Source organism: Stegastes partitus, unplaced genomic scaffold (genome assembly GCF_000690725.1).
Source record: "Stegastes partitus isolate 25-593 unplaced genomic scaffold, Stegastes_partitus-1.0.2 Scaffold898, whole genome shotgun sequence".
NCBI lineage: Eukaryota > Metazoa > Chordata > Actinopteri > Pomacentridae > Stegastes > Stegastes partitus.
Window position 1 is genome coordinate 239,394 of NW_007578629.1, and position 21,041 is coordinate 260,434.

At 40.9% G+C, this 21,041-nt stretch overlaps 1 protein-coding gene across 1 annotated transcript in view; it reads left to right on the forward strand.

Moving 5' to 3' along the window:
- LOC103366019 (PH and SEC7 domain-containing protein 1) overlaps positions 1-21,041 on the forward strand; it is a 74,237-nt gene that overhangs the window by 41,455 nt on the left and 11,741 nt on the right. The window contains exon 8 of the mRNA XM_008293630.1: positions 13,502-13,545. Coding sequence (XP_008291852.1) covers positions 13,502-13,545 — 44 coding nt within the window. The remainder of the gene's footprint in view (positions 1-13,501; positions 13,546-21,041) is intronic.

Below are 21,041 nucleotides of genomic sequence, written 5' to 3' on the forward strand. Positions count from 1 at the left end.
TCTTTCTCTGCTGATAGAGACGCATAGGCTTGTTGTATTTCAAAATTCATAGTTATAGAGGTGCTGCTGACTGAATTTGGGTGTTTTTGAGGCAGTATTTTAAAATAGCTTGAGGGTTGGTTTGGTTTTAGATTGTAACAAAAATATCAAATTTCACCAGCCTTATCCTTTAAAAATGAAACGAAGAGCTAATTTTCAAGGCCCCAGTTTTGCAGCCTTGTTAAAAAAAATAAATAAATAAAAAATAATCCTGTGGGAAGGGTTAGAAATTTGCCCGCGGTCAGTAGTTTGAGACCTCTGCGTTAAGTGCTCAGTGCTGTGGTGTTTCAGCATGTCATAGCCGAGAGATCAGCTGTAAGTAAAACAGTGCAGCTGTCCTTTTGATGTCGGCAAACAGAAAAATCTGTAGGTGCAGCAGCAGAAAAAGAAGAATGGAGCCTGCACATTTGTCCATATGGATCCCAGTTGATTTAATTTTTTCATTATTTTGATTTTTCAAAAAAGCCACTCATATCCTCTGAGATAAACGAATTTTCTCGTCTCCAACACCTGCTGTCCAGAGCAACAAATGCTACAGAGGAAAAAAAACAAAACAGACACTGATCGAATCTCACGCAGTTTTTACTCTAAAAATAAATATGAAATGTTATCGATGGGGAAGGGGCCGAGGAGGATGTAGTGATAAAGGAAAGGCAGAGTGTGAAGAGGAGACAGCTGCTTAGGTCAGCGGAGACATGTGGCCGTGGAAGCATCCCCCCTCTCCCCGAGCTGTCTGGACTCTCCGAAAGGGACAGAAGGAGACATTTAGACAGGATGTGAAATATTGAGTGGGAGGGAGGCAGGGAGGGGGGAGACTGACAGATGATAGAGGGCATAAGGTAGCAGAAATGACACGAGTATTTTGATCCGTGCCGCCGTTTGGTTTGCTTTTGTCGAGCAGGTGTCCTTTGTCGGACGTGATTTAAGTAATTCGGGGTTAAGTGCCTTGCTCAGCGGCACTGCGGCGGATACCACCGCCCACAGAGCGAGGGAGGAAGGGTAAATTGTCAGAGAGAGGACTGCTTTTACCTCCTGCTGTACCAGGCTGTCGTCTTGATGCAGCTTGTTTGGGTTTCGGCGGTCAGAGTCGAGCTGAGCCACCCCCCCGGCTCACTGATGTTCCTTTCTTTTTCCTCCTGATAGAGTCGCAGACGCCAGGGGGAACATCTCAGCTCACCAAAGTGTCCAACCTGATGTTAAAAGACAGACAGTGGTCATGAGGGGGGAACTGTCTTTTTTTTTTCTCTTTTTTATTGTGCTGCAAAGTACAGCAGACACAAATTTAACAAAAAAACATGGGAGACAGAAGTATAGGACAACAGGCAATTCCATCTCGTTTAGTATTTTTGAACCTCTTTCTGTAGTGTGGCAATATAACTCATCAAGCACGCCTGTCAAGAAGAATGTACATTTTTGTTTCTGTTTGGCCACATGCTCCAGGTTGCCAAAATTGCCTCGTAATAGCCCAAATCTGGCAGAACAGAAGACATAACTTGGCCTTAGTGTGTTTGCCAGAGTCTTGCCAAACTCAGTATTGGCCAAAGTACATTGGCCTGAGTCCTGGAGCTGAAAATGAGTCGACATTAAGCCATTTTCCACTGCAGGAACTTGCTGGCTGTTACGCTGGCCTGAACCATTGTGCATGTTCAAACCGCAAGAACTGCCCCGTAGAGCTTCGTTCAGGACTGTGCGGGTCCCAACGCTGGCTCGCGGAGGACAATAAGTGCCATTTTTCTACCCTCTCAGTGTCTTTGTTGAGTAGCAATCTTCTGCAGAATTCTCCAGGACTATGATTGGGGCTCATCACAGCTATTTTTAATTGATTGGCTTTGGCAGTAGGGTAAAACCGATCCTTTGTCTGCTTCCATTGTACCACAGGTGTGCAAAACAAGCAGGACAAGTGGATGTCCGTATGCCACTTGGACATAAGAAGCTTGTTCAAGTTTACCCCAGCTTGAAATCATGCTTGTGTGCTGGTCGGAGGTCATTAAACCTCAAGAAAGACTTTGTCACGGTGTCCTTTTAATACCTAAACACCTACAATGCTCTGTGCCTACCAACACAAAGGTGACAGTCAAATTGGGATCACGTATCGGCACATACTAAATATTAAATGACACAGATCGGGAACAGAAAAAACATCCCTAAAATTCACTGTATAGGCTAACATACCAAACCCTCCATTGTTCTATTTCCCAAGTACTCAATGAACTAGAGCTACATCCAGTAACTACCATTTGCAATTACTATTTTGAGTTGACGTTGTGGTGTTGGATCCCACACTGTAATGGAAGGAAAAGGGCTGAAATAGCTGATTAAGGTTCCGAAAACATTCATGACAACTCATATCTAACCCGAGTTCCGACAGTGAAAAGTTGTGTAATGCCACCATAGGACCACAATCCCCTCAATAAATATGGTAGACTGAGCCTATACTGGTCCGAGTCTGGGTGTTTCAACCTACCAGTCACTGCCACAATCATTCCAACAGGTCTACAAGAAATCACCCACATGTCAGCCAGTTGCTAGCCTTTAAAAAAAAAAGAGTAATGACCGACCCAGTATACTGCAAGGACTCGAACATGTTTCTTTTGACATACGAAGGTACCTGTAATTGCCGTTTGGATTATGTGATGTGCAAATTCTGTTGTAAGGAGGAGGTCGGGGCGGATGGTTGGGCGATCCCACATGTGATTAGCTTCACGCAACAAAAACATTTCGGTTAAAGTTAGCAAAAGCTTGAGGTTTTAGCTAAATGTTAATAACGGAAACGTGTCCTGTCTTTTGCTTTTCGTATGTCTTCACAGTTGTGAGCTCAACAAAGCTAGTTATTAGGGAAAGTTCACCAAAATTGAACTTGACATGCAAAGTTTAGTTTGAATTTCACTTATGTAAACCTTTGCTGTTGTCAGAAATAAATCAAGTTCCTCAAACTCATTGAGTATTTCCTTTTTATCTGTTACCTTGAACGCTATTAATGAAGTATTGTCAGTTAAATAATACTATCTTAGAATTTGACTATTGATCTCTTTGCTGTGACTCCATTTTGGAGATATTTGGAGTTCTTAAGTCTGCGAGACAGCAAAAACTTCTGCATATAATATTTGTAAAACGCCCTACATTGCAGCAAAACACCAACTACTTTAAACTTTACTGTTTTCTTACGTTGTAAATATTGGTGTTTATCACTCAGGACAAATATAAGATGAATGAATAAGACCAGAGTTTTCCACAACCTCCTGTCTTAAATACAGTCAGGATACATTTACATATTTGTTCTGATTGTCGATCTTAAACTGTCTGTTCATTCAATGCCCTTACTCTTTGATTGACAGGGTCATTAGTTGTCCTGTAGCTCCAGATTTCGAAGTCAATAATTGTATTTGACCGCCGTCCTTTGGGGAAACCCTTCCTTCATTTGTCCTATAAGCAAAGGTTTCAGTCAGACGGTCAGTCTTTTCTGTTGCCTCTGTTATCTCTCCTGCTTTTACTTGGCCTAAATACTCTGTGGCTTTTGTTTAGTTTTCTGGTAGCTGTAATCACTGACAGGAATTTGAAGATCCGGCTTCATGTAAGTTTTAGTTGTGTCCCTCGACAAAGCACTCAAATTGTTCTTTTTTGGATTTGCAGCAGAGGTCATGTTTGGTTGCTTATAAATTTTGATGTGAGGTGGGGTTAGTCAGCAGACTGAAGGCAAAAGTGTAAATATAGATGAATAATTAAGGCTGTTTGTGGAAGATTTAAAGTAATAGTTTTGGGAAACTATTTGCTTTCTTTCCCAGAGTGAGTTAAAATCACAATATCTACCTCATATCTGTGCGTTAATCAATAATTTTGTGTTTCTAATGGATCACATGACTACATGGTATGTAGTCGGCTGTTTGTAGTGATTAAACCAAATTATCACCTCACTCTGCAGTTTCCTTCAGATTTAAGAGGGTTTTAGCATCTTAGGAGATTGTGAAGACCAAAAACGGAGCTAAAAGAGAGCGAACACTGGACTTTTATTCGTCAGGTGGATATAAATAGAACTCCAGATAAATACGACTGTTGATTTGTATTTACCGGATACGTAATTAGGTGTAAACAAGTTCACCATATCAGCTGAACCCCTTACTGCAGCGCCCCCTAGTGTATAGGAGGTTTGTGTTTGAAGCAAATTGCTCATTAACCAAAATTAAAGTTTGTGATATAGAAATGCAGACTTGTAATGTACAAGTAAAAAATAAAAACTGAGTGGAGAACTGAACATTAACTATGGATGTAGATGGTGTGCGTAGGTCTAAGAACACCCAAACTAAAAAGTTGTTTTGTTGCAATTAAACCGTTTTGCTTCATATTATTATTTGGAGGTTTTAACCCACATTTTCTATTCCAAATTTAAATTTACTTATTAAATGGCTATTTATTCTTTTGAATCGTCATTAGCCCCAAAAATTTGCCAATTAGTCAAATGAAAGGAATATTTCAGCTAGTTTAGATTAGGAACTTTGGTTTGGCCCATATTGGTTTAATATTAAAATCATACTGCTTCTACCAATCAATCTCAGATTTGACACGCTTCTGGATATTAAATATGTTGTTTCGGGTTTATATTAAAGGGGATTAGGGTATCTGGCAAGTATGCCCAAGAAGGGTTCTAATTCAGTTGGCAAAATGTCCACAATCATGCTGTAACATCACATCTATTGTTTCGTGTTATTGATTTATCAGTTACTGGTTGCCAACTATTGGTCAAGAAAATTATTACAAATTTGCGTCTTCAGTTGTACCACAGACACGTGAAACAAGCTGCACAAACAGCTGTCTAATATGCCACTTGGATGTACTGTCCTAATTTGAATTCACACTTGTGCGCCCTTGGCTAGAGGTCATGAAGCCTCAGAGAAGACTTCATCATGGTGCTCTCAGGATGTTGGGTACGAGCCACCTGTCATTTCAGCCGGCTTTGTCTTTCCTTCCTAAATGTGCTATGTAGGCTACGGTAGCTGTGCGTGCAGACTTGGCATGGGGCTACCTGTTCCCTCTTTGCTCCGCAGAAACACAAAAGGAGCCACATAATCCTTCTTCCAAAAATGACAAACTCCCCCCCTTCAATTCAGCGTAGTAGCTTGGCCGTAGACACCTTTGTGCGCCGTCCCCGTGCTGCAGATCCTTTGCATGCTTCCTGCTGCTCTCACCTTACCTCCCAGCAGACCACCTCTGCATACTAATTGGCATTGCAAGTGTATTTTTAAAGAAGTGTCCCTGTGTATAACCTCGCCTGCATGTGTGTGTGTATGCATGGAAGAGGCAGCTGGAAGTCTGTGATTTGCTGGCGATGACTGAGAGCAGAAGAGAGGGAGGGAGGGAGGGAGGGAGGTTTTCGCATTGACGAAGCGAGAGAGAGAGAGAGAGAGACGGAGGCAGAGAGAGGGAGAGCACTGTCCCTATCAGCTTCTTTCTGCGATTCAGGCGGCCAGCTCTCCTTTTCCTTTCCTCCTCCTCTTCCTCCTCCTCCTCCACCTCCTCCTCCACAGCAGCAGCAGCAGCAGCAGCAGGAGGGAGAAGGGAGGAAAGAAAAGAAGATTGCAACAAAAAGGAAAAAAAAAAAAAACGAGGGATCAACAAACAAAAGACGAGGAAGGTATGAGAGACATCAGCGGCAGGAGAGCGGCGTTTTTTTTTTTCTCTCTCTCTCTTTCTTTTCCCCTCAAACACCCACACCCGCCGATGGGAAGGAACCAAAGAGAGTGTGAGAGAGAACACTGACTGAGAGAAGTGGATCGCAGAGGGGGGGAACGAGGATGACAGCGGACCTGCACTCGTGGATGGAAAGCAGGAGGAAGAAGTGAAGCAGATGATCTGACAATCAGCGCTGTGACTGTTAAACTGATGGTGTCCATTTTACAGTGGGAGCAACAGGAACCTCCACTCTTTCTTCTCAGCTTTTTTTTCTGCATCTTTTTTTTAATCTTTTATTCTGCCTTGAATTTATTTTGTGCTGATATCTCTGGGTTTGTGACGAAATCGAGGGCGCTCTTTGGAATCCCTGCTCTGAAGTCCGAGGGCGGCTGTGCCTCCCTCCCACCTCTCTGTATCTGGTTTTATTGTGTGTTTTACTGTGCCTTCACATAGGCACAAAGAGCTTACTGTATGTGTGCTTTTTTACCTCCTCGTCTCCACGTTTCGCGCCCATCTGTTTCATGCTGGCTGTCCGCTCACACCTCAGCCATCTGTGAGAGTGTCAGCTTCTTTGTGAGTGCACGTTTTTTTTAAAGGACAGTAGTGTGCTGTCCTGTCGAGGCCATGCACACCATCCTGCTACAAACTGCAGTTGATTTCCTCGCGAGCTTCGACAGACGAGCCGAGAAAAGTTGCGAGTGGTTCTCACCTGCAGGAGAGAGTCTCACCATCTCAGAGGATGTATAATACATGGCTGCCTTATCAATAATTCAGCATCAGGTGGGCCCGCTGAGCGTTGATCAAGACATCCAGGGGATGAGACTGTTGGGTTTTGATGCCTGCTGATAGCTCGGTCTGCCGATGCTTGACAGCAGCTTGATGATGTGTTGCCTCCCTCCGCGGCCTCCGCTGATCACCGGCTGCTTTCTTTAATAGCTGAGTTCTTCCCCAGCTGTCTGTTGGCACATCAGTCTCTCCCAGCGTCTACTGGACTCCATCCAGAACCTCATTTCACACTCGGATCAACTTTTTTTTATTTATTTATTTTTTTAAAGCGGCGTGGTTTTCAGCAGGACTTAAAAATAAAGACTGAATCATCTGACTCTGAGCGATCTTTGGACACTTGTGTGTAATCTGTGCTCTCTGACCATGATCGGTGTTAACAGCCTGCACTCGGCGGGGCGCCTACGCTCACGCTCTCTCTGCACTGTGCGCTATGGAAGGGACTTCCGGATGATGGACCCGTTCCGATATCCCAGAACCCCACGCTCGCGTTCCCTCAAGCCCCTGGTGTTTCCAGACCTGCTGGGCAAAGCTCAGGATGGACAGAACCACCCGCAGGCCCGAAAGAGGAGGAAGGTACTGAAAACTGTCCCGCTCATTTTAAATTATTACAAACAAATCTGCAGCTTTTCAGTTGATCAGGAACCCAGATACCAACATTACAACGTTGCTCTGCTTAACCTTCTGAACCTCAAAACCCGGCAGGAGGTTTGAAAAGCATGTTGTTTGAAACAAACCAAAAACGACACCATCTGTCAGAACTAGAAACTGTAAAAAACCAGCCACCTTGAACTACTCAGCAGTGATGTGCTATTTTCACCTAAACTTAACCAAATCTAAGCTTAAAATCATGATATAGAATAAAACAGATGAGAATGGATCTCTGTCGTCATTGTTATAGAACAATGGAAAGTCGTTTAACATCAATAAAAGAACACAAAGGCACAATATGCTGAACTGCATTTCAATTAAAGAACACAACTACCTGTTATGAACATCATCGGAATCAATTTATATAAAAGCTGCCTCAAAAATGAAACATTAATAATAAGATTCTGTAAAAAACAAAAACTTTTTGTAGAGCTATCTATTCAAGCCTTTGAACCCCAAAACTCACCAGCAGGTTTGAAAGGCATCATGTTTTTTAGGAAATTCCTAAAATTACAGCATTCATTAAACCAAAATGTTCATCAGATTTCCACCTTTCCGCCAGTCCTTCAACGACTTCGTCTGTGACGTGCCACTTTGTCGAAAAGCTTGACAAAATTTAAGCTTAAATTCCAGATATAGAATAAAATAGAATTCTATTGTCGTTGTTAGAACAATGGGAGGCAGTTAAGCATCAACAAAAGAACACGAAGGCATCACGGAAAATATGCTCAAAAAGAGATTGCACCGCAATAAAAAACAGAATTATTGTATCATTGGAATCACTTTATTCTACATTTTAAAAATTGCCCCCAAAAAAAACAACCAAAACTGGATTTTGGTGCAACCAGGAAGTCATTAGTGACTCAGCTGCGACCAAACATTAAAGATTTAGGGCAGGGGTGTCCAATCCTGGTCCTAGAGGGCCACAATCCTGCATGTTTTAGATGTTTCCCTCTTCCAACACACCTGATTCAAATGATCAGGATCGTTAACAGGCTTCTGCAGAGCTTAATGATGATCTGATCATTTGAATCAGGTGTGTTGGAAGAGGGAAACATCTAAAACATGCAGGACTGTGGCCCTCGAGGACCAGGACTGGACACCCCTGATCTAAAACATGCAGGACTGTGGCCCTCCAGGACCAGGATTGGACACCCCTGATGTAGGGACTTCTCGGCTGAACTGCAGGCCGTGTTCGCACAGAGCAGATGAAGACAAGCAGAAAAATCTAAGTTTTTGAATATTAACAGGCGAACCACCATTTTTTCCAGTATTTGTAACACTTGTGAGCACATAAATCCAGTTTTTGTTCTTTCTTTTTTTTAATGATTTCTGTTGCTATAACTGTGTCATACTGCACCGAGGACATTATTGAGTTATTTCTATTTCTGGCCATGTTTCCATAGAGGTGCAGGACTTTGTATTACAGTGAAAAATGAGCCCACAGCGCTAAAAAAAATGTGACAGGAGCAAAGAAAAGAGCAAGAAACTGCTGCTCAGGGTTCACAGGGTTAACGCAGAAACAACGAACCGGCATCGTGTGTATTTACTGTTAGCAGCTTGTACACCTTCTGATGTGGAGCGGAGATAAAGGCCCGACGGTCGCCTCGGCTCGGCGCGGCAGATTATGTACAGCCACCACTCAAGGCTAATGGCTCTTATTTGTTGGCACTCGGTGACGTTGATGAAGCAAGTAGGTGAAGGTGACGAACATCCATCCTCGTCTCGCTGAGCCTCCAGACTGAATGAGTCTGATTGATTTATACTCCACCTCCGTTTACACAGTCGCTCTGCTGTGAATCCTGTGCCTTCCCCCAGGAGTTACAGTACAAATAAGTGTATTTGTACAAGTGAAGAATATTCTTCAGCGGTGACACAGTTTCTGCAGTTGCATCACTTTGCGCTCAAGTCAGAGAAATGAGGAAACACAGATATTTTAAATGTATTTAACCTTTATTTAACCAGGATGTCCAGTGAGATTAAAACCTCTTTGGTGAAGGAGACCTGGCCCAGAAGCCATATCATTATACAGGTACAAATAAATAAATAAAAACAAGCATGACAACAACAAGTAAATGAATAACAAGTAAAGCACAACCAAGGTGCTAAACATGAATATAACAAAATCCAGCATAGGAGCAGCAGCTGTGCTCTAAGCTGAGCGTTCAACTCCCCCAGAAAGACAAAATCATGTAAAAACAGATTAATCATGTATAATATATGAAGCGTTCTTGATCCAATTTAAGAAAAGCTTGAAAGAAATGTCCCTGCTAATGTGCACCACCATTCATTTTTTCTTTTTTCTTAACATTTTCACCTGAAAAACATCCACAGATTCTGTCAGAGAACCAAAACATTAAATCTGTGTCCTCATCATCAGGTTACCGCGAGATCTGAGGAACCCCTCTGGATTTTTATTTCTGCCCGATCAAAACTATATATTAAAGAGCAAATAACAGCCTTTTAACAGTGAGTCGGCGACAGTGATGCTGTTGAACCTACAAACTCTGACGTGCAGCTCTATCAAATTTGATGCATTTTTAGTAGCACTGAGCAGCCTTTTTTATACGTACGACGCTCTGCAACCTTCGAAACACGGTTTTAATATCCAGTACAGCCTACTTTTTTCACTGTTGATTAATCTATTGACTATTTTCTGAATTAATTGATGACTTGTTAAGTGTGAAAAAGTCAATCAGTGTTTCCCAAAGCACAAGAAGTCTTGTTTTGTCCAACACTTACAAAATATTCACATTTAAGAAGCCGTATTCAAAGAGTTTAGACTATTTTCTTCTGCAGTAAAACCTATTATTGGATCATCAAAATACTTGGCGAATGATTTAATACTTGAGAACTTATTGATTCTATAATAGATTCATTGAGGGCTTTTCAAACAACATCACGTTCCACCTACTTATGTGAGGATTTAATGATCTCACGCTGGCACTCCTCGCCACGTTTGAACTTTTTTCTGCCTCTGTATATTTTAGCTGCTGTATCGTTCATATATAATCACAAGATTGAAATTAATTCTGTCATAACATCCTTCAGTTTTGTCTCGCTGCCAGATCTTCTAAAAATTAAGCAGTTTTCCTCACTTGTACATAATAAGCCTCAGATCTGTGCACTTTCACTGCTTACAAATTCACTGTTAATATTTGATGTTGACCAGATTTGTGCTACAGAAGCAGTTTGTCTCCTACTTTGAAACTGGCGACTCCGGCATCCCGGGAAGAGGCTCGTCTGTTTTTCTGTCTGTCGCGATTATTAAAATGCATGAGCACATCGGAACATAGTTTGAATGCTGAGATTTTTTTTTTTTACAGTAGAGCGAGTGAAACAGAACTAAATCTGCAACGGTCCACGCTGGATGGTCATTAATATTTATGAGGTATTTGTGATTAGGCCCCGTTTCAAAGAAAATGCAGCAAGTGAACCTGATTAGGCACACTGAATCAAAGCCCATTATAAAACCAATTTCATTTGACTTAAACTCACAAAGCAACAAAATGATATTCATAATAGGCTGAGAGTCTAAAACGCCGGCGACGAGCAGCGGCGGCGCTTCTTTAATCAAACAAGTGTAATGGAAAATGAGGTTTCTTTCCCCCCCGCATGGCAATTACGACATGGCGTGGTGTTGGTCTACCAGGAATTCGGAGGTGAATGAGGTAGTGATGAACTGCCTCCAAGTGTCCTCTCCATCACCTCGGCTGTCAGAGCTGTCGATCAGCTGCCTCGATCTCAAGTCTGAGGCTTCCCTGCTCCTCTTGCAGCACACCGGCTGTGTGAAGGAGTCGCTGTATCGGCCGGTCGAAGTCACCGGGGGCCACCGAATGAGAAGCGTCTAAAGGTCCTGACTGTGGCTACGCATTCTGAGAGAGTTAAAGCCAAATGTGTCGAGCCTCCGAAAGCCTTTCAGAGCTCCTTCGTTAAACGCCTCTCTGCTGTGTTGTTCTGCTTCTTTTTTTCTCTTGATTATGACGATAATGAAAGTAAAAGAGGGGAAACAATGACCCAAAAAGATTGCAACGACGTGTGCAAAGGAGCGGAGGAGTTGAAATGGATTCAGAGATGAGAAAACATAAACATAACCCAAATAAAGTTTGCAGAAATGAGAATAAGCATTCACGCAGATGCATCCCATGCTTCTCTTGCGGGAACTTGCGGTGATGCTGCAAGACTCTGTGCTGCATGTTTTTAATATAAAACTAACATACATGTTCACAAGATATTTTGAAGTAGCTGCTTTCTCCATAGTCATCCCCATCCTCCAAAATGAGGCTCCTATACCTTAAAACTGCACTTTGTGATGACCTGATTGAGCTTTTTTTTTTTTTTTGTGCCCTATTCCAATCCAACACAATTAAAATTTAGTATCTGCTGATAAATAAACAAAAAATACAAGCTTCAAGTGTTCTAGCTTCTCTGTTTAATGCTGTACCAACCTGATGTGGGCAGTTTCATGTTGGCAAGCAGAGAGCATTGTGGGGGTTTTAGCTAGTCAAGTGGCACCATGACAAAGCCTTCTGGGTCGCTTAATGACGTCTGGCCAGCCCACGTTGCTGGAAGTAGCAAGGACAATCCGATCTGAGTCATTAAATATTTAATTAGACACCATTTCCAAGTAAAATACACACTCTTAAGTAATTTAGATAAGATATAGTACCTTGTGGTGCCACCAGGTAGAGCCTCGTTCTGTTTAGCTCTGGCTGTTCCATTTTGTGGGTTTACAAGAAGTCCGATGCGGGTCATTTCATATTTAGCATCTGCAGAGAACACCCCTCAGTCCGTTGCCATTGTCTTAAATAATACACACTTCAAATATTGTAGATGAGCTGCAGTACCTGGAGCTTTTTACTGTTTCATATGGGAGCGACCAGAGGAGGGTTTTTTAAGTATAGAGGCACCAAGACTTAATGACCTCTGGCCAACACACACATAAATACAAGCCAGAATTAGCAAGTCATATGTCTGTGGCATAAAACAGCAACTACAGCACAGGATGAATACCCAGTGTTCTTAATTTGTAGAAACTAATCAGTTATTGATAGATAAGGCTGCATTTGTTACGAAAATGATTCCAATTTTTTTTGACATGTGTGACGGCAGCAACGGTAAACAAAGGATCAGGTTTAGGTTGCACTGGTCATTGCATTGATCAGCCGCAATCCTGATCGTCATTTTAAATTGGCATATTTTTGCAGTTTATTTTATTTTACCAATCATGCACTTGTAATGCATGTTGAATGCTTTATGAAATTTGTAGTTTTACAATTATATTCTTGATTCCTGTAATTATTTTACCTATAAACAGTGTACTATTTGAGTTTTTAGGAATGGAAAGTCACTACATAAGTGAATCTGAGACATACTTAAGAAACTGGAATCAGAAAATGTAAATCTATTAAGTAATAGTCTCTTATTGCTATGCATCTAATTATCATTGTGCCGTAGAGGGAAAAATTGCTCTGGCATGTTTGTAGTTCTTTGTCATCTTAGATGGAGCTAAGCCCAGGATGTAGGGATGGTGCCCCGGCTAAATAAGGGAATTGTTTTGGTGGAATAGTTACACACAGGAAGGCGAGCGCAGGCATTGAAATGGCTAATTCGCTGACTAATGTGTCCCTGCTCAGAAGTGGATGTTGAAAAGCTACGTGTAATGTGCAGATTTATACCTGAAGTCTACATCCAGCGAGTCAGACGACTTAAATCAAAGACTTTTTTTAAATACAAACCAGTTGTTTTACAGTGGCAGTGTTGCTACTGGTACTTACTTTATTAAAACACCACTCTTTAATATTTAATCTGAATAATATCTTCATTATTTTTTAAATTATGTCATTACTCGGTTCAAAACCCAAAGCAGCAAATCTTTACAGTTGAATAATTGCAACCAGCAAATGTTTGGCACAAATTAATTGGAATGACCGTCTCAGCTCCGCATGCAAAACAAGTAATTACAGCTAAGTTACCGGGTTTTTTAGTTTTGTTCCCGAACTGTAACTTAATTTTGCTCCGTGCAGGTCGATGCTTTTGCTTCAAAGTCTAAATTATTTATTGCCTGATTGATTTGCTCTTGTATGTATCGACAGGCCGGGTAATGGCTTTGTTAGCGACATGGCGGTGGCGGCCGGCTGATTGGATGACTGATGGATTGTGTGGTGAAGAAAATGAGTTAAGCTCAGGCAGAAGGGCGGTCTGAGCGGCGTGAAAAGGGATGACTTTTCTCTGAGTACAGTTTATTGAATGAAGCCCTTCACAGAACAGCCACAATAAGGCTGCCTGCTTGTAACGTCTGATCAAATCTCCACTTGAGCTCGTATTTGTCTGAAAATGTGATTTTCTTGTTTTCCCCCTGCAGGCTCTCTACAACTCGATCAAGAATCAGAAGCTGCAGTGGACACTGTAAGTCATTTTGCATCGACTTTATTTTACTATTACTCACCTTAAACTGTTTCATTGTCTCCCTCCTTCTGTCCCTCTCCGCGATTAACTCCGACACACACCGGAGGAGGGCGGGAAACAATAAGAGATATTGATTAGCTTGTTTGCATCCTCAATAATGACGTGAGTGTTGTCTGGCATGTGAAGGAAACATTAGTGTGTCAAGGGTTGCTATTCTGGATCACAGCTCCAGAGCGCCTCAGAGATGCCAATTAAGTCAGCTTTCCAAGCTTTGTTGCCATAGCGACGGCACCATGGATACGACTCCATAGCTACCGCATTGCTCTTTCCTCCCTGTGTTCTCTCAGCAAGCGCACACACACACACACACACGGCCGCTGATAGATAAACTGTACGTATAAAAATACACGCAGGATTTGTATGTATGCGAACATGATGTCCTCTCGCACTCGAGAAAATAAAAAGATAAACGGAGAGGGAACGAGCCGCAGAGAGAGAAACTCCATTTAAGCGGCTCTTTACCTGCATTCTGTACAAAGGTGTGACCACAGCCTCCCACTACCTTTCCAAAAATAGCAGCAGCAGCGCTCCCGAAGCAGCCGAATAAAAAGTGGTCAGAGGAGCAGATCGAGGAGGAGATCCACAGAGAGGCAGGCAATCCAGTTCTCTCTGACATATAGACAGCTATTTAAACACCGCCGCCGCCGCATAAGGGGCCGCGCTGGGATGGAAAAGATGTCACTTCTGGACGCGTAAACACCATCGAACGCCGGAGAATTCACCTGCCAAACCAAATAAATTACCGATTAAGAGATTGCAGCAGTATATCTGGCGGAGACGTGTTCGTTTTTTAATATTTTAGAGAAACCTTATTCGGAAGCAGTGTCACTTTTGCCACCGCTTTCACACCCCGATGCATATTTCATCATATTTCACTTGACTCGAGTTCAGCGACACCCGATTTCGAGGCTGCAAATGCTCGCAATAAAGCATGTATTCCTTTCTTTTCTATATATAGGTCGGCCCAGCTTTGATTCACTAATTTACTCCCAGATTGAGGCTCCGCAATCTGCGATAGAGGTGTGATATTCAGACGCTAAAACAAAACCACTCGCTGTGATCGCATGAATACAAACTGTATAATCTCGTTACAGGTGTCCATTGGTGGGTTTTTTCTTTTTTTTTCCTTTTTGCACCCCATATCACAACAAAAAAAAAAGAAAAACACGACGATGGATGTTGTTTCACACCCCCGCAAGGGAAAAAGACACGCACATGGCCACTGTGAGCGGTGCAGTTGGATGCACCCACATGTTCTCCACTCGCACAGACGTACACAGAGCACACATGCTTCCTCATTGAGCGGCGGGGGTGGAGAGCCGAGGGATGGTGCTGGTGGTGGTGGTGGTGGTGGTGGTGGGCATTGTGCTCTGAAAGGGAGACGCAACAAGTCGGAGATGCAGGAGGATGCAGGGATAGAAGCAGCAGAATCAGCTTCACCGTAGGATGCCATGGGGGATGTTTGGAGAACCATCCTCCGCTCTGTTATTCCTTTTAATCCCATTTCTCGTCCTCCCTCCGTGGCTCTAATCATCCCGTCTTCCTATTGTCTCACCTGCAGTGGGAGGGCAGATTTGTGCCATCGACTCGTATCATGCGACATTAGACAATGCTTTGACTGTAACGCCGGGGTGTTAAAACCTCGGCTGCTCGTGTCTGATTTGCGTTTTTACAAGCTGTTAAATGCTTAATAAGCAATAATTCAAACACAGCAGTGGCTTTAGTTGAAGAGGAGACCTGCACCTTTAAATATATATAAAGATAAATGACCTGATTTATTGGTTTTCATTCAAATATGGAGCAATAAATACAACATTTTTTCAAGAAAATAACATTTTGTTGTTTAATTAAACATATAATTGGCATATATTTAGTTTAAAAAACTGATGTTTGGTGGTGAAGTAAAAGTAGATAACAAATTAAAAGATGCTAATAGATTCACATAAATTAAGAAAAAATGAAAAGTATTGATAAATCAGTAAAAAATTTAAATAAAAACCATTAGATATGGAAAAATGGCCAAGCAGACAAGCTTATGTACAAATTAACATTAAAAAAATTCAAATAAACCCAACAGAAAAGCAATAAAATCTTACAAGCAGAATACAGAATTACACTATAAAGTATAATAAAAATGGCAATAAAATATTTTTAAAAATAAATAAATGAAGATACATTTTACAAAGAAAATATTATGTAAAATTGAACAAAACAAAAAGGAAAGGAGTAAAATAAAATGGACCAGAAGACAAGAATATGCACAAAATGCAACATAAATGATGACGTATTTTAATCAGCACATCAAATAGCTGCTTTCAGTGAGATATGCTAGCTGCTCTGTTTAGCTACGTATTGAGCTACAGGTATGCTGTCCTACAGCCTGCATCCTGAAAATCATGCCGTGACTATGTCCATTAAACATCACAGAAGACTTTGTCATGATGCTACCTAAACTCCCACAATGCTCTCTGGCACCTCTTCTGGTCGCTACAGCATTGAAAAGTAAGAGGCTCCACCTGGTGGTGCAACGCAGTACTGCAGCCGAACACCAATACATTTTCTGACATGCACGTCCTTCAGTTTCTGCTGTATCGGTTAAATTATTTACAACAATTAATCATTTAAAGATTAGTGATCCTTAGTACTGTTTTAGTAACAATCGCAGAAGTAATTTTTCTGTATGGAGTACTTTTAATGCCATTGTGCCTGTTCGTGGTTATACTTAGAGCAGATAGCAGTAGATAAACAGTAGGTGTTGGCAGTGCTGTGTTCATGAACTAGCACAATTACAGTATGTTTGGAAACCCATGAACTGAATAAAAAATTTAATATTCTTCACGATTCCTCTGGATTCCGAAATTTGGAACCAGTTCGGAAAGGAAAAAGAAGTAGCCGTGGTAACGTCAGCTACCTCATACGAATAAGTGTCTGTACAATCTGGTGGAGTTTTCATCCTGGAAACGTCAAACCTCGGTCCTTTTCTAAAACTATCCAAGTAGTTTCAGTGTCTAAACTTAACAAAAACACAACTGAAAATGAGACTAAACACCAGTAAAACTAAATGAGACTGAAGTCAACAAATAAAGCTGTTCCAGACAGAAGTCCTGACAAAAGTCTTGTGGCTGATGTAAGCCTCCACCAGCCTCCAAATGTGGACTTTGGTTCCTTTTTTTAATTGCAGACTTTGCGACTCCACCAGAAATAACAGCGCCGGGTCTGTTAGGAGGTGGAGGAGAACCCCGCTGGCTCACATGTGTCAAATAATATCCGATAACGGCCGTTTAATTGGGCTGATACCATCTGAAATGAAGATAGCTTGATATAATAGTCTTCTAATTTCACACATCATTTCAAGACCTGCACTGGTGTGATGCAGACTTTGATAAAGAAGAACATTACTTTCATTTATGAGCAGCTTGTTTTTAAACCGTCTGTGTCCGGGCAGACTTTTACATTCATGTCTGTCAAAACTGAAGCAAAGACAAAGGAAGTCCTGGTTCTGGCCTCACAGACAGCAGTGGCGTGTTGAAGCTGTTCTCTGGATGTTGTGACGGTAAATCAGAGCCGGTGTGGACTATTATGGGATGCGCTGTCACGTACGGCAGCATGGATGACTTCCTGTCCTCTTTCACTCGACTGTGTTCCAGAGTTTCTGCTGCTCAGTGTCTCAGGTGAAAGAATCGCAAAACGTCCCAGCATGCACTGCTCTCAACTCTTCATCTCGTCCAGTCACATCCGTAGGGTTTCTTTCTCTGCACGTTACGGTTCTTTCCTTTTCTTTTTGTTTTCTTTGATATTTCATTCTATTCCTTCATCTTATCCCACCTTATCTCATTTTCTTTCTTTGGTTGTTTCTCTCTGTCTTACCTTCTTTCATTTACTTTCTTTTCAATATTTTGTCTTTCTCTGTTCACTTTCTTTCTTTTTCCTTTTCTTGTCTTTTACTTTATTTGCTTTCTTTCATTCTTTCTTTCGTTGTCGTCTTTCTCCTTCATTCTTGTTGTCCTTTCTTTTCTTTTCTTTTCTTTTCTATTCTTTTCTTTTCTTTTCTTCCTTTCATTTTACCTTTTCCTCTTTGTTTAATATTTTCCTCCCTTCTTTTTCTTTCTTTTCTTTAATTCACTTTTCTTCCGTTCCTCACCCCGTCTGTGCTATTCTTCCTTGTCATTTTCCTTCTTTTCATTTTCTTTCTGACATTTTCGATTTATTGTTGAACCAAATTACTGTATTATATTCTTTTCTTCATTTTTGTTTTCTTACCATTTTTAAATTTCTTTTCTGTTTTATTTTCTTCCTTTTCCTTTTCTTTCTTATATTTTTCAGCCTCTTCCTTCCTTAATTTCTCTTTCACTTCCTGTCCTTCGTTCTTTCTTTCATTTGCCTTCTTTTACCTTCATCCTCAGTTTCTCTTTGTTTCCTTTTCCTCTTTTTTAACTTTCTTCTTTGACTTTCATTTGATTTCTTGTCTGTGTTTCATTTCTTCTCAATCTCTCATGTCTCTCCTTTAACTTTTTTCTTTCTTTGTCTTACTTCCTTTCATTTGCTTTCTTTCGTTTTCCTCACTTCACTTCTTCTCATCTCATTTTTCTTATATTTTTAAGTTTTGTTCCTCTTGTTTCTTGTCTTTCGCTTACTTAAGTTTCCCATCTATTATTTTTCTTTAGAGTTCTCTGTTCCTTTCCTTTCTTCTTATCTTTTAATTTTCTGCTTCTTTCATTTCTTCCTTTCCTTTTCCTACCATCATCTCTTATCCTTTCTTTTTTTTATCTTTCCTTTGTTTCTGTTCTCTATCTTCTTTCTTGTCATCGTTTTACCTTTATTTCCTTTTTTCTTTTGTTTTTTGCCGATAACGTTCTGCCATCTGAGAAAGATCAGCTGTTTTTTTTTTCTCCCCCTTCCATCTCTGTCACCCCTGTATCTCCATCCATCCATCCATCCATCCATCCATCCATCCATCCATCCATCCATCCATCCATCCATCCATCCATCCATCCCCCCGCTCTCAGCTCCACTTTGTCTCTGTGTGAAGAGGGATCCAGGCAGTTACCAGGCAACAGGCTACGAGCTCATTGGCTCCGTCTCAGCCTCTCGTTCTCTCTCTGGCTCCTGCATGGGGTTAACTGCTGTTATGTACTGTTGGTTACTCATAGCGTGGTCTCGGGGGGGTTCGGCATCCAGCCATTTTCTATTTTCAGGCTGAACTTTTGCATCGGTGCCGCCTGGTGAGGTAACAAGTGGAATTGCCACGTTACCTCGCTGGGCAGATGCTGCTGCAGCCCAAAGCATCTATCATCTCCTAATGTGACAAATCCCTTTAAGAAGCAAAAAGATGCATACAGTGCATTGTAGGGGATTATTTAGAGGAGAATGGGATTATCGCCGCTGTAGCCGTGTACATTGTTGGTATATTCCATCATTCCGACGTTTCAGAAATGTGTAATGTACCGACGGATAAAATAATGTTCTGTACTCGGACAGCAGGACTCAACAAGCAGAGAACTTCTACTGAGAGGTTAAAAGATGCACACAGAATGTTAGAAACAAAACTTTAAAAATAAAAACATCAAAAAAAGTAAAGACAAGAGAAGCTTCTGTACAAAATTATTTTAAAATCAGGAACAACACAGTAAAAAAAATTAATTGGAAAACAATATAAATGCTAAAATGTGATATGAGCAAGATAAAAAATTATAAAGTTTTATTTACATACAAGCAACGAAAATGTGCAAAACACACAATTAAATTAGAAAATATTTTGTTAAAATGATTAAAACTGTAAAAAATTAAATGAGTGAGCAAAATGCAAAGTTAAATGATAAAATATTTGTAAAAATGCAATAAAACAGTTTTAAAAAAATAAAATCACAGAAAAATATAAAGACATAGAAAATCAGTTGGGCGCTGCAGGGTGGCTCAGTGGTTAGCACTGTTGCCTCGCAGCAAGAAGGTCGCCGGTTCACGTCCCAGTGGGGGCACCGGGATCTTTCTGTGTGAAATCTCCATGTTCTCCCCGTGCAGTGTGGGTTCTCTCCGGGTTCTCCGGCTTCCTCCCACAGTCCAAAAACATGTTGAGGTTAATTGGTGATTCTAAATTGTCCGTAGGTGTGAATGTGAGTGTGCTTGGTTGTCTGTCTCTAAGTGTAGCCCTGTGATAGACTGCTGACCTGTCCAGGGTGTCCCCTGCCTTCACCCTGAGTCAGCTGGGATAGACTCCAGCCCCCCATGACCCTAGTGAGGATTAAGTGGTGTATAGATGATGGATGGATGAAAATCGGTTGGAAGACAAAACTGTAAGCAAAATGCAAAATCAGATAATAAAGTATTCAAAACTAGAAATAAAAAATTCTGAATAAGATTAAAATAGGGTTAAAAGTGCCAAAATGGAATAAATCTCAAAAACACAAATGACAAACATTAGAGAGAGAAAGTTTGCAAAAATACATTTGCTAAGAAATTGTTTTACGAAAAAACTGTTTCAAAAATTAAATAAAATTAATTACAAAGAAAACACGGGTTGGAAGACAAGAACATGAGCAAAATACAAAAATCTAATGTTAAAAATGGTCATAAAACTGTGTTAATATTAATAAAATATATTTTTTAAATGAAAGAAGGGCTTGTAAAGGGAAACATGCTGGACGATAAAAGCTAAAGTCAATAATGAAGCATTTGAAAATGGGTTCAAATTGGTGCCAAAGCAGTAAAAAAAAAAGCTTAAAATGAATTTAAATACAGAAAAGGGGCTCGTTATATAAGACACACAGACTTCTAAACAAAATATGAATGCACATTCTGCTTTTTGGACAGAGAGCTAGAAAATAAAGTCATAATGAGACTTCCCGTAAATTCCGACTCACAGTTCACATGAGAGCAGTTAGTTAGACATGAAGCTGCAGTCGAAGCCTCATCGCGGTCCTCATTTACGGGAATGCTTCCTGGAGGCCTGTTTCTAATGAGCCAAGTGCACCGTGATTGGAAGCTTCAAATCCACCAGCAACAACTCACAGCCCCGAAACTCAGCTTAATAAAGAGGGAAGTAAATCAGGAGCTGTCAGTGCTCCAGTTCCTTCAGAGCTCTGGTGACACAACAAAGTCTAACAATCAGATAATCAGACAAGCTGTACACACTTTGTTGTGATAGAGAACTGGGCCTTTATGTCTGCACTTGAATTGGAGTGTTATGGTGTGATTAGACCGGAATTATGCAAAAGATTTGGTAATTCTTTCATCTGTGGTCGCGTAAAAGGAACTGCAGAGGTTCAAATAATACAAACAGAAGCCAAGAGACGAGCACATTCCTCATAAATAAAACGATGGCAGGTCTAAATATAAGTCAGATGTTAGTTTATTAGCATTTCGTTTAAAAAAAACCAAATCCAACAGTCATAATAAAATCTGGTTTTTCCAAATTATAATATAAACACAATAAAGTTTTT